At 44.6% G+C, this 13109-nt stretch overlaps 1 protein-coding gene across 2 annotated transcripts in view; it reads left to right on the top strand.

The window, feature by feature from the left end:
• The window catches only part of ZNF862 (zinc finger protein 862), a 36404-nt gene that overhangs the window by 16411 nt on the left and 6884 nt on the right, over positions 1 to 13109 (top strand). For both annotated transcript variants that reach the window (XM_025993843.2, XM_025993844.2), the window contains 3 exons: positions 231 to 928; positions 2584 to 2740; positions 12369 to 12473. In XM_025993843.2, coding sequence (XP_025849628.2) covers positions 231 to 928; positions 2584 to 2740; positions 12369 to 12473 — 960 coding nt within the window. The remainder of the gene's footprint in view (positions 1 to 230; positions 929 to 2583; positions 2741 to 12368; positions 12474 to 13109) is intronic.

The raw sequence follows: 13109 nt of genomic DNA on the forward strand, positions 1-13109 counted from the left end.
AAATTTAATTTAATAAAGAGGGAGATGCTTAAAGCTCTTGTGATTTTCTTCCAGGTCAAATGAGGTAGGCCTGGGGAGCTGGGGGTTGAAAGAAATTCCAAGCAGAGCCTGTGCCACTCTTGCATGTCATTTCCAGGTTTCCTATTTGCTATAGCCGAGAGGCTCATAAGCTGCAGTAGCCCTAACTATAGGATTTCAGAGCAAATTCCATTGGTTTCTTTTCTCCAAAGGGAAAAACAAGGTGGGCTGCATGGAAGAAAGGAATGTGCAAAGTCCAGCCAGAGAAGCTGGACAGGACGTGCCACCGCAGAAGAAAGCTTGCCTGTCCCATGTCAGCACAGAGTGTGGCAACACTGCGGTAGACTATGCAGGGAAAAGCAAAAAACCCTTGAAACCCCGCTCTATCCAGAAGTCTTGGTTTGCGCAATTCCCATGGTTGGTCATGAATGAGGAACAGACGGCTCTATTTTGCTCTGCTTGCCGCGAGTACCCATCTGTCAGGGACAAACGTTCAAGATTAATAGAAGGTTATACAGGACCATTCAAGGTGGAGACTCTCAAATACCATGCCAAGAGCAAAGCTCACCTGTTCTGTGTCAGTGCCTTGGCAGCTCGGGATCCCATCTGGGCAGACCGTTTCCATAGCATCCGAGAGGAATCTGTAGATGTACTGGGCAGCCCGGAGCACCTCTTCACGGCAGATTACCCCATCTTGTACCCCCCAGGACCTCTGGGAGCCTATGACAACATGGCCCAGCTCCTGCCCAGCCCAGGAGCCGAACTGGAGGACCCCGGGGGGCATGGAACACTTCCAGCATTGTATCTAGACTGCATTTCTGAGTTGAGGCAAAAAGAAATTGTTGATGATACACACAGCTCTTCAAATGTCACCATTTTGTGTAATGACGCTGCTGAACCCTGTGGCCAGGTAATGTGCTTGTAGTGATTGCCATGTCTCAAAGGGAAGGATTCCATACCAGAAACAATAGTGTGGTATGACAATGTTGGGAAAATTAAAATAGCCATACCTGCTGCAAACATTATAAGGGTGTGTTCTGTATCCTAGCATGCTTATGGTATGTCGGGCACTGTTTTATGTGCTTTACTAGTGTTATCTCATTTATTCATTCATTCATTTATTTCAGAGACAGCGTGAGTGCGCATAGGGGGATGAGCAGAGGGAGAGGGAGAATCTCAAGCAGACTCCACACTGAATATGGAGCCTGATGAAGGGCTCCAGCTCACCACTTTGAGATCATGACCTGAGCCAAAACCAAGAGTTGGCACTTAACCAACAAAGCCACCCAGGTGCCCTGTATTATATCTCATTTATTTAAGACAACAGCCCTATTATTTTCATCTCCTTTCACAGATAACAAAACATAATTAGTGGGACAGAACATTCCAATTTCTGATATAAGGGAAACGTCTAAGTTCAGGATGATAATCTTTATACACAACCTAGAGAAATCATAGAACTCAATAAATAATACACAACCAGAAATAATTAATTTCAGAGATTTTTTTCAACTGTACCTTCAGAATCACCCAGCACTGTTAAACATTGCAAAATTTCCTCACAAACACGTTGTTTTATGTAATGTCTTTGATGCTGCTCTGAGGCTGGTAGAGCAAGTACAATTGAACTCAACTTGATGGGGGGGACACAGAGCGTCAGGGAGATGGACATGGCCCAAGTCCAAGGGCTCTTGTGGTGCTGACCTGTGCCAGAGCGTGGCCACCAGCCAGCGCTCCCGCTCTGCTCCCTGTGCACAGCGGGTCCTGAAGCTCTAGCTCTCACCTCACGGGTACTTTGTAAGTTCTTAGTTCTTTGCAAAGTTGGCTATAAGAAAACTGTATTATCTGAAATTTTGAGTAAAGAGATCCTTTGCCATCTCTCAACTATTTTACATAAGCAGGATTATACTAGAAATCATTTTGACTACCCTTCCGGTTTTCCAAGGAGAATAGCTCAGGTGTTCCTCTTACCTCACATCATAAGGGCCCAGATAAAGTCAGTAAGCTTGAATTTTTCCAGAAGCTAGAAAAGTGACAAAGTTCATTACTCTTCATGTTCATATTCCTTCTGAGTGTTAGAAGCTAATAAAATATGTCTAGCCATTTGTAATTTGAATTCTTTTAGCAATAAGGCACGTGTAAACCAAGTCACTGAATATCACCATCTCTCGTTCTTCTGTACTACTTCTTCCTTCCTCTCCCAGTGGAACATCTTAGCAGGTGCTGGAAGCATAGTCATAGATGAGTAGAAGGAACCCCCTTAGGACTGTAGAGGGCAAGGTGCATTTGTAAGGCTCTGCTAGGGCTTCTGTTCTTCACTGCATTTTTATTTCCTCCTAAGACACCCTAGGATCAGACTGAGGCTCATTTGTGTTTTACCTACTAACTTGGGGCCTCACAAATTTGCTTCTTTGACTTTTGATGGATACATTAATTCCTCAGAGTTATATCTGGGCCTCTTGGCAAGCCTCCCAAGAGAAACAGGCCTTGACAAAGACCCTGAGAATACCACGCTGGGTGTCTGGCAGAAGAGGCGTGTTGAGTGACTGCTGCTCTTTGTTGCAGGATCCTTCTGAAGAGGGGCTGTTTGAGGAGGTTCCTGTGGTGTTTGAGGATGTGGCGGTGTATTTCACCCGGGAGGAGTGGGGCATGCTAGTCAAGCGGCAGAAGGAGCTGTACAGAGACGTGATGCGGATGAATTATGAGCTGTTGGCTTCCCTGGGTAAAGATTCATGTAGACCTTTGTTCGCCACCATCGTCTGACATGGGAAACCCACAAGGGCAGCCGTCTGTGGTGGTCATTTTCCCATTTCTGCCCTCTCCCTGTATGTAGGCAGAGAGGGATTCTATTTTTTGAAACTCAGAACTCTCCCTGCTTTGGGATACTGTACTTTATCCCCTCTTCATCCATCTCTCCATCCATCACCCATCCTCCACCAAAGAGTTATTGAACACTTCCCATGCACCAGATGAACACAAATGAAGCAAGCTCTCAGCTTTCAAGGGGCTAGCAGGTTTTCGGGAGAAATAGACACTTGAATAAGAAATTCTAAAATAGCACAAGCTCTGTAAAAGAGGTTCAGGAAAGGTGCCCAGAGGCTGCTAGAGAAGGGTGATTTCATTTTGTTGGGCATTGAAGGGAGGTATCAGGATAGTTTACAGAGAATGACATGTTTTAACTGAGTTGGTGGACAGGACAGGTGGACAGAGAGAAGGAAGGCCATCTGGATGTGACAGGGGGAGGGACAGCATGGGCAGAGGCATGGAGGTGCCTCTCCTTCATCTATGCCAGGGCTGCTTCCTCGTGCCCAGGGGCCAGCAAGGGTCAGTGGTCTTGGCTCAGCTGTCACTAGGGGGGACCTTGGAGAAAGATGAACATGATAGTGCTCATTACCTTCTCAGAAGAGTGCCATCTCTTACATCTGCCTCTTGATCTCTTTGCCTGCTGTTTCCATCAGATACCCCAGGTTCTTAGGGCACCAAAGAGTGGAAAACAACTTTTCATCCTAGAAAGCTCTTTACTTACCTAGTGTATCCACGAACAGCAGCCTTACAGAGGAGGCTGCTGTACACGACTCAGGAATACAGCAGCAATCTGCATCGTGACTTCTGCAGAATGAAAACTAAGAATATTTGTGACTTAATTGATGTTCTAGCCCTTGGTTTATACCAGGGCTTCTTCCATGTGCAGCTAAGATATGGATTATTTTCTGAACATTTCTGAGGTGTGTGCTTATTTTTATTGTTTGCAATGTATGTATGGCTCCCCATTCAGAAGTGATGTAAAAGTGGTTTCTTTGTGACGGTGTAGGTATTGTCATCAGACCCTAGGCCCAGGGTGCTTGAAACGAAGTATGCCTTCAGAGAGCATCACTACTGCCTGCACTGTTTATAAGCAGTGAGAATGAAGGGGAAATTCATTTTTAAGAAATACGCACCCACTTACAAGAAGTTGGCTTTTCCTTGAACACAGAGTAGTAACATGCTTTGCCCTTGGGGCCCCTGTGGAAAGTTGTAGTGAAAGCAATAGGTGAGTGGTATTGACCACAGGGTGTCTTCTGCCAGCCAGGGCTGGCAGCGCTCCATGTAAGCATTTGGTCATTTTCTTTTTAACTCATATAAGTCTGGAATGGGGAAATCTTCACTAACTGGGGGAAATAAGGGACAGTTCAGTCTGACTTACGTTTTGTTTGGATGAACAATAAGTAAAATCAGAGGAAGGGCAATCAATTTTGCTTGAGGGTTGCAGGCAGGGGTCAGGGAAGGCTTTCTAGAGAATGGGGCTGTCCTTGTCAGTCGTCTGTGGGACTAAAATGGGTACAGAAATCTAGGAACAGAACTGCATTTATGATTCTTTTGTGACCTTAATTAGGTCTCCAGTGATTACCCTTTAACTGCTGTCTGATTTTGATAGTTTTCATGTGTGAGGTATAAAAGCATTTATTTTAAGGAGCCATCAGAATATAATTGGGGCCAAACATAAATCATTTGTATGTTTAAAAATTACCTTTTAAAGGGCATTGAGCTGATCACTGGGATATAAAACAGTGCTGAAACACAGTGCAGGCACTATTTTGCTTGGGTAAGTGTTTTGTTTTGTTTTTTCTCCCACACTTCATATCCACCATTTTCTACCATTTAAGAGTTGAAAATCAAATAGTATTTGGTACTATTTTTCAATTATTTTTTTTACAAATAGAACTTCTTGAAGTAAACTTAGATTTTGAAAAAGAAAACCCCATCGTAATCACACCAAGAAAAGTTATGTTGACCTTTGAACAAAATCCCCCATCCATTTTTAATATTTCTTATATTTTATCTTGAAATATTGTCATCTGCTTATCCTGGGTGTTTTAGGAAGCTTCTGTGTCTTTCTTTTATTCTTTCGTCTGGAAATCCTAACAGTGGCTTCTGCTGTCAATGAGTACTGAGCGTGGGTCCTGTGTTGAGTTTCATATGTATTCTCTCTAATCCTTAAACCAAACCTCGCAGGCAGGTAGTAGTAGTAGCATTTTCAGACAAGAAAACAGACCTGGGAATCCCAGCCATCTTGCTAGAAGCTGGAGAAGAAACTGAAATTCTTTCTATTCTGGGCATTGCATGTGCCTTACACTTCCTGCTTGTGGATGTTTATTGCCACTTGGACTCCATCTCTTTTCGTTTCAAGATTTGTGCTAATCATATTGTTTATGTAATAATGATAATACACCAAGTATAAGGTGAGACTTCTTAAACATTCAAACAGTTTCAGAATTTTCTAAAAGTCTCTGCTCCCATCCCCAGGCCCCTAGCATAAGATTGCTAGTTTGCGAGGCTCTTTCAGACCTTCTGTGAAAGTCACTGCTAGCTCCCTCTCTCCATGAGAACTGCCTGGAGAAAGGGGACTGGCTGCCCTGGGTGATCAGATCATGTTGCTGCAGCTCAGCTCACCTCAGATGCTGGGGCATTATGATCCTGGGGTTATTTGTCCTGTTGACTTCCTTTTGCTTAGATCCTTTGAGGAAACCCAGCTAATTCCTCCATTGCTCTTGTTGGGGTTTACATCTAGTAGGTTTGTTCTTTTAGATTTTATAATTATTTTACCCATTCTTAAAAAGACAGCCTCAATTTGATGTAGTCGAACTTTAATTCCCATCAGTTGTTTGGTAGTTAAATTGCATAGACTGAAGCTTTTCAGCAGATGGAATGTTTTCAGGGTAAGTTCACTCCTGTCACACCCTCCTCAGCCTCATCAGCTGTCCAATCAATAGGATTGAACATGCAGAGGACAGTCACTTTGTTTAGGTAGAAAAGAAGAGGTTTGTGTTTTGTTTTCAATGCTTTCCTGTTTCAGCCTTTTCTTGTGTAGACTTGTTTATTTGGAACTATTTTATATTCTGTATTCTATATTGATATTCTTTTATTTCCAGACTTTAAATTCTGGTTTCAGACTTTGGCCATATTTGATGACATCTCTTGCTTTCCCCCAAAAAGAAAACTCAATTAGATTCCACTCTTAAGAAACTAATATTTGTCGGTAACAAAAGGAGACATGCCAATAGAGGGACTGTGTGGAGCCCTTGTTTTTATGAGTAAAAGTGTCATCACATGCTAAGTGGCAGATCATGCACTTCAGTGGGCAGTGCCTTTTCTACAGGTGATCAAATACAGCTAGACCTCACATAGCTGGGGCAAAAAGTCATGCCTCTTGGTAGAAATCAAAACTGAGTGGGAGGGCCTTCCGTGAGAGATGAGTAGTTCAGGTGGCTCATACGGTGTGTAGGAGGCCACCTGCTATATGGTGGCCCGTATGTCAGGGCTTCCAAGTGGGGGCAGTGTGGGAGCTAGAAGAGAACCAAGGTAGGGCCCCAGGGCAGCTGTCCCCCAGTGGTTCACAGGTATAGCCTGCCCACCTTGGGATGGAGCTACCCTGGAAGATCAGAAGTTTGTCTTTGTAAGCCAAACCATTTCTATGGAATGGTGTGTGTGTGTGTGTGTGTGTGTGTGTGTGTTTGTGTGTGCACGCTTGCATGCACACATGCTCGTTGCATGCGTGCATGATCTTGCTATAGTTAGGTCCCCTCTGCCATTTTTTCATTACTAAGACTTAGAAAAATCTGTTTGCAATTTCCTTCTGTCTCACTAGTTCTGAAGGAACAAAAAGAAAAGGGTTTTGGCAACATTGTAGCCACAGCTTTCAAGAAGTCTGGTTAGGGTACAGTATTCCAGGGGCCAATGTGGTGGGGGTGGCAGGCAAAGGTGGCCTATCCCCAAGGAAAATATAAATGAGGTGAATATATTTGGGGATATTTGGTATGTGTGTTTCCAGTTATTATTTACAAATATTTACAAATATTACTTCTTTTATCTGCGTAGTTCTAACAAGACTTAAACCAAAAACGTCCCACCTTTCTCTGCTTCTGGGTCCTCGTCCCCAGAGACTTTTAGCTGCTTCCTCTGGTAACGTACTCATGACTTCTAGGAAATCCACGCAGACATAATTTTCAAAAGAGTGAACCTCATAGGATACACTCAGAAGACAGCTTTATTCTTCTCCATCACTACATGTTTGGATCAGCTCTGTGCAGCTTTTTTTCCTCATCCCTTGGGTTGTCAAAAGAAAATTCAGAGAGCTTTACTTGATACAAATACTATATTGAGCAAGAAAGGAACTATTCACAAACAGGGAGACTTCAAATCCAAAGTGGTTAAAGCTTGGCTTTCACCATTTAAAGCTCAGCTTATAAAATATGAATGAGGGAGTACTTTGGGTTTTTTTAAAAAATTGTGATAGGTTACTAAAAACATACATTATTTTTTAGGGTAGGAGCACTGGGTGAGGTTTCTTGCACGTAGCCGACTGGCTTAGATGCTATAATAAGATCACACTGTTATGAAGATAGCTTAAGTTTTGTTTAAGGCCAGTGTCCCCAGTAGGAGAAACATGGGCATTTTAGGATTTGACTGTGTGATTATGAGTATTTGATCTGGGGCTCTATTCAAGCTGTGGCCTCGTTCTGTTTTTTCTTTAGCTAGGTGAAATCAGTTCCACACAATAAATTATCACAAATATAGTGGCTAAATTTTTAACTCATTTATTGCCTTGCAGTTCTGGAGGGCAGAAGTCCTGATGGGCTCAGCTGGGTTCTCACGTAGCCAAAGTCAGGGTGTCTATTAGGCTGGCCTGCCTCCAGGAAGCTCTGGGAAGAATCACTGCCAACCGCATTTAGGTCATTGGCAGAATTCAGTTCCTTTCAGTTGTAGGACTGCAATCTCCATTTGCTCACTGGTTTTCCACCAGGGATCGTTCTCAGCTTCTACAGGCTGCTCTTCAGTCCCTTCCACGTGGCCTTCTCCATCCTCAGGCTGGCAGCAGTGTGTCAAACCCTGCTGGTGCTTTGAAGCCGACTGACTCTGCTTTTAAAGGGCACAGTCAGGTGAAGTCATCCAGATGGCCTCTCTTTTGCCATGTAATGTCACATAATCATGAGTGTGATGTCAGGTCGTAGGTTCCACTCACAGCACAGGGAGCAGGGATGAGGAAGGGCCAGGGCCACTGGAGCTCATGTTAGAATTCCACCTACCCCAGAAGAGAATGTCCTCTCTCTTGAGTGATACGCATAGAAGAATTTAGGGATAAAGGGGGTATGGAAGCAATTTACTGTCAATGGTTCAGAAAAATATTGCATGTATATTATTTATATGTTATTCATACACATACATAAAGGGGAGGAGGGGCAGGGCACATGAACACATCGGCCTGATACAGCAATGGGACAAAATGTAAGTGATTGGAGTTCCTCGTGTTATTATTGAAACTTTTAAATAAGTTTTAAATAATATAAAAATATATACTCTCCCCCCAAATTAGGAAACAAAAGTATAGTCTTTGTGTAGTAGTAAGAAAACTGGACTTCATCTAAAGCTTACATTTCTCACCTCTTCTACCTGTGCCTGCCCCAGGTCTGGAATCTGGAACCTGGTGGTAGGAAGAAGGGCACTCTCCTCCTACCCCCAGCTTGTTCTAGGACTTCTGCTGTGTCCTGGGTGGGAACAGTGGCAGGTGAGTGGGGAGGAGAGGCACAGCCAATGGCATCCTGGCATCCACTTGTGGCTGGGATAGTAGAAAGCTGATTGTCTGGGTGAGTTTGTGGGTTCTACGCTCCCCCACCACCACCACTCACTACAGTCCCCTCTATAGGGGTGAATGTCTGCTTTGGCAGTCAGCCCCATGTGGGCTTGTTCCTGGGCTGCCAACACACAGTCAGGGGCAGAGGCCCTTGAGGTGGCTCCAGGCTTCTTTTCTTTCCCTCAGGGGCCACATGTGGACCACGGAAAACATGTGTCCTTTGCTCTGACAAACCCTGGAATGTAGGCTGTTTCTGACGTGGCCACCATGGAAGAACCCATCAGTCAGATTCTGCCTTTAGTATTTTCCAGGCCTGGATTCAGGAGGATCCCCAGAGCCCAGTGGATTATGGTCAGGATGTCATTCCCGTTAGGCTTAAGATCAGGGAAAAGTAGCCCACTCCAGCCCTCCCCATCGGGCTCACAATACACCTAACATATCTTTCCAAAAATATCCCTAATAGCTTCCTGACCTCTTCACTCCCAGCGCTCCGAGGGCTTGGGTCACAGCCTAGTGTTTCAGCCACCCTCTTTACCTAGTCAAGCCTCGGTGGTCTGGCTTTGGGAGGAGGGACAGTTGGCTCCTACCTTTTTGGACCTTAAACCAAAACAGGCAGGCAGACTCACACTTCCATGTCCTGTTGCATATGTTTATTGCTATTCTTTATTTGTTGATTTTAGATGGATTCTCTTTTTATTTCTGCCATGGAAGATGCAGGCCCAGCCCTTATCCACCACCCCGGGCCCCCACTCTGTCCCTCCACCCTCTCAGAACAAGTACATCACACTTTCTTGATTAGTTCAGTATAAATTATTTGCCTAATTATTGATGACACATTACTTATTTTTGATCAGAGTAGCATAGTATAATGATTTTCCTTTGTTGTAGGAGTCTCTATCCTCCTCTGGAATTGAAATATTTTCTTATTTTTTATTTTACTGATTTTCTGTACTCAATGATTCTTCTCCAGCTCTGCCATGTAATTATAATAACCCTTCTGAGAGTCTCTTCCTCATGATCGGACATCCCCTGATGGATCAGTTTCAGTCTTTTTCTGGGGATGTTTGTTATTGGGTCTCCCCTTCTCCTGCTCTGTCTGAACTGGTTATGCTCTGGACCTGCACAGCTGTGGTCCCACACTTTCCTTTGTCCCACTCCCCTCCCCTGGCTCCATCCCTTCCTCCAAGTTTACATCTTCCTTTTGTTGGAGGTCATCTTCCAGTAACTTCCCCAGACAGGGTGCACGGGAGGACATGCCCTTATAGTTGGAAGCTTGGATGGGCATATAATTCTAGGTTGGGAATAGTTTTCCTCAGTATTTTGAAAGCATTGCCTTTAGGATTTACTGGTGCTGATGAGAAATATAAACACCTTTTTATAACTAAATCTTTGAACACAGCCTATTTTTTTCTTCTCTGAAAGATTTTAAGATCTAGTCCAGTGTTCTGAACTGTTTAACAACATCAGCAATTTTTCACTCTCGTCCTGGGCATCCACTGCTTCCTTTCCATGAGAAAATTCACGTTTTCCAGTTTGGGGAAATGTTCTTATTGGATTTCTTCCTATCGATTTTCTCTTTTCTTTCTTCCAGAAAGTCTTATTAGTTATATACTGGACTTCGTAAATTGAGCCTCTGATTCTATTTTATTTTTTTCTTCTTCTATTTTCTGCTTCTCTTTTTTGTTTTACTTTCTTGGAGATTTTCTCAAGTTTTTTTCTAACAAATCTGTTGAATGTTCTAATTTCTTCTATCATTTTTTTTTAAGATTTATTTATTTGAGAGAGAGAGAGAGAGAGCTGGGGGAGGAGCAGAGGGAGAGGGGGATAACCTCCAGCAGATTCTGCACTGAGCACAGAGCCCCACACAAGCCTTGATCCCACGACCCCAAGATCACGACCTGAGCCAAAACCAAGAGTCTGAAGCCTAGCTGACTGAGCCACCCAGGCACCCTTCTTCTATCTTATTTTTACTGTAAAAGCCCTTATTGCTCCTTTTGCAGATGACTTTCACAGCTTTTCTATCTGGGAACGTGAATTCTGGTGTTCTGGAGTTCCGCTTTGTTCACTGTGGTTTCTTTAGTTCCTCTGATCCCTTTTCCTACTGGTTTCATATTAGAGGCTTGTCTTAATTAAATATCCTGCTGTTCATTCAGGTTTAAGAGTAAAGCTTTGAGGAACCTGGCTGGCAGCTCTGTGTATGGCTGGTGCTCATCATGCGGTAGCTTTCACTGCCAGTCTCACTGAAGAGCCTGCAAAGTCAGTGTCCCAGGGCCTTTGGGGCAGGAGGGGGTAGAGGGGGTCAACTCTGTTTCTTCAAGGAAGACTCGCCCAAGTGCCCTGCTTAGGGCCAGGAGCCGAGCCTATGTTCTTGGATCTGAGTATGGTAGCTTTCAGAACACAGACCCTTCATCACTGCAACACTTCTTCCTCTTCCACTGTCCCTACCATCCCTGGGTCTGGAACTTTCTGGTTCAGTTTTTCTAACTAAATCTCCATTTTCCTCCTTGGGTGAAGGTGGGTAAGCATGTTCTCCAGTTCCCTGGGGAGGTGAGAGGCCCCGGGCTCGAGTGGTATCGGCAGACTGCACACTTGTCCTTTCCACCTGTTCCTTACCCACTCCCTTACCCACCTTCTGCCTGGGGCTCCCGTCTCCAGCCTTTTGGGGATTCTGCAGTCAGACTCTCTTCTTTCTCCTTGCTGCCCCCTTTGCCAGCATTTGGTGTTCAGCTCTGTTTGTTTTGCGACTTTGTCTCTTTTCCTTCTAAAAACATATTAACATTTCTTTGTGTTATTATTGCTCCTTTGCCCTCGTTTTAGAGATGTTTTAAGAAGGGTGTGTTCAGTCTATACTTTAACAATGTATTTAATTATATATTATTAAATATGATTTAGTAAATATATGGATATATACACACACTTATAACAAATAGAAATAAATGACTGTATCCAAGTGACCCAAAAGTTGAAGGGTGCCAGTACTGACTATTGCGCCAGAGGCACCCACAGTTAGCAGTTGTTCCTGTGTCCTTCCAAAGAAAGTTTATGCACACACTCACACACATACCCAAGCATGTAAACCAATGTTAAGGGATTTTATTTTATTTTAATGGATTTTATTTTAAATCAAGAAAGCAATTTCTCTTCATATCCCTGAGAATATTCATGTCTTAAATAAAGGGCAGTGCTTAACCCAAAGGCAGGAGTCTCCTCGAGTCAGATTGAAGGTTCCATTGTAGGTGGTGGACATTTTTAAGGGGCCTTTTAAGTGCCCCTGGAACTAACCCGTGCAGTCAGACACCTACCCCATGGCCAGCCATGGTGGCTCTAGGGGCACTGGGCACAGCATATGGTGCCAGCCAGTCGCCATCTTCCACTTCTCGTGTGACTTTCTTCATCACCTCTGTCCCCTCCTCCTCTTGCATCCCGTGTTTCCTCCCATGTCCACCTTCCCTCCAGATGCCTTTAGCTGACTCCTACTCCTGGCTCCCATGGCTGGCCCACAGAGCCAAGGACGTGACTTCTCCTAGCTCATGGATGCACCTGAATCTGACTGCTTCTTGGGTTTTAAGAATAGATTGGCACGCAAGATAGGTATGTTTTCATCACAGCTCTAGCTGAATAGACTTTATTAAGAGACAGACCCAGAGGCATCCCTGAATGTTTCAGTTTCCTTGAATAGCTTCAGGCAGGATACTTAACTTGATGGTCCATAGCAGTGGCCTCAGTGTGACTCTGTCCCTAGGGCCAGCTGCCGCCAAACCAGACTTGATCTTAAAATTGGAACGTCGAGCTGCACCCTGGATCAAGGATCCAGATGGGCCACGGTGGGGGCAAGGTCGTCCTCCAGGTGAGTCTTGACCTACTGAGTTCTGAGGGGCACATCCTGGGGCCCTTGTGGCCATGGCAAGCTGCACAGTGTTCACTCAGTCATCCCTGTCCCCCCTCCTGTTGTGCACCAGGCCTTGTATCAGGCTCTGCTAGACAAAGATGAATAAGAAATTAACTCTGCCCTCCAAGTGTCAAATAACCTGGGAAATGGGGACAGTATGGGGAAAAACAGGGTGCTTTGATGAGCGGAAGTGCTAGCAGGATCCGTGGCAGAGCTGGCAGGGAGGCGTGCAGGAGGCCCCGGTTGTGAGTTGCTGTGTGACCTGCAGGCCTGTGAGCTGCCCTTGTCCTCTCCTCCTCTGGTGTTTAGTGGCAGCACCACTGGTCTATGAGAGGTCACTGTTCTGTGTATTAGCCAAGGGCTTACTAGCCAAGTAGCTGCTGTGTGTACTGTTCTACTTCCCTTCTTTCTAAGCCCTATAAGAAGACTTGGATGTTTAACCTCATTTCTTTGTGCTGCCTTGAAAGAGGATTAAAGTCACCTGTTTATCCAATAGCATCCATGGCCAAGGTGGCTACTTAGGCTTATTAGCATCTGGTGTCACATGATCCCAGGGTAGCTGTGTGGATAGAGATGGGGAGGCTGGCTAAAGAG

The sequence above is a fragment of the Vulpes vulpes genome, chromosome 7 (assembly GCF_048418805.1).
Source record: "Vulpes vulpes isolate BD-2025 chromosome 7, VulVul3, whole genome shotgun sequence".
NCBI classification, from domain to species: Eukaryota; Metazoa; Chordata; class Mammalia; order Carnivora; family Canidae; genus Vulpes; species Vulpes vulpes.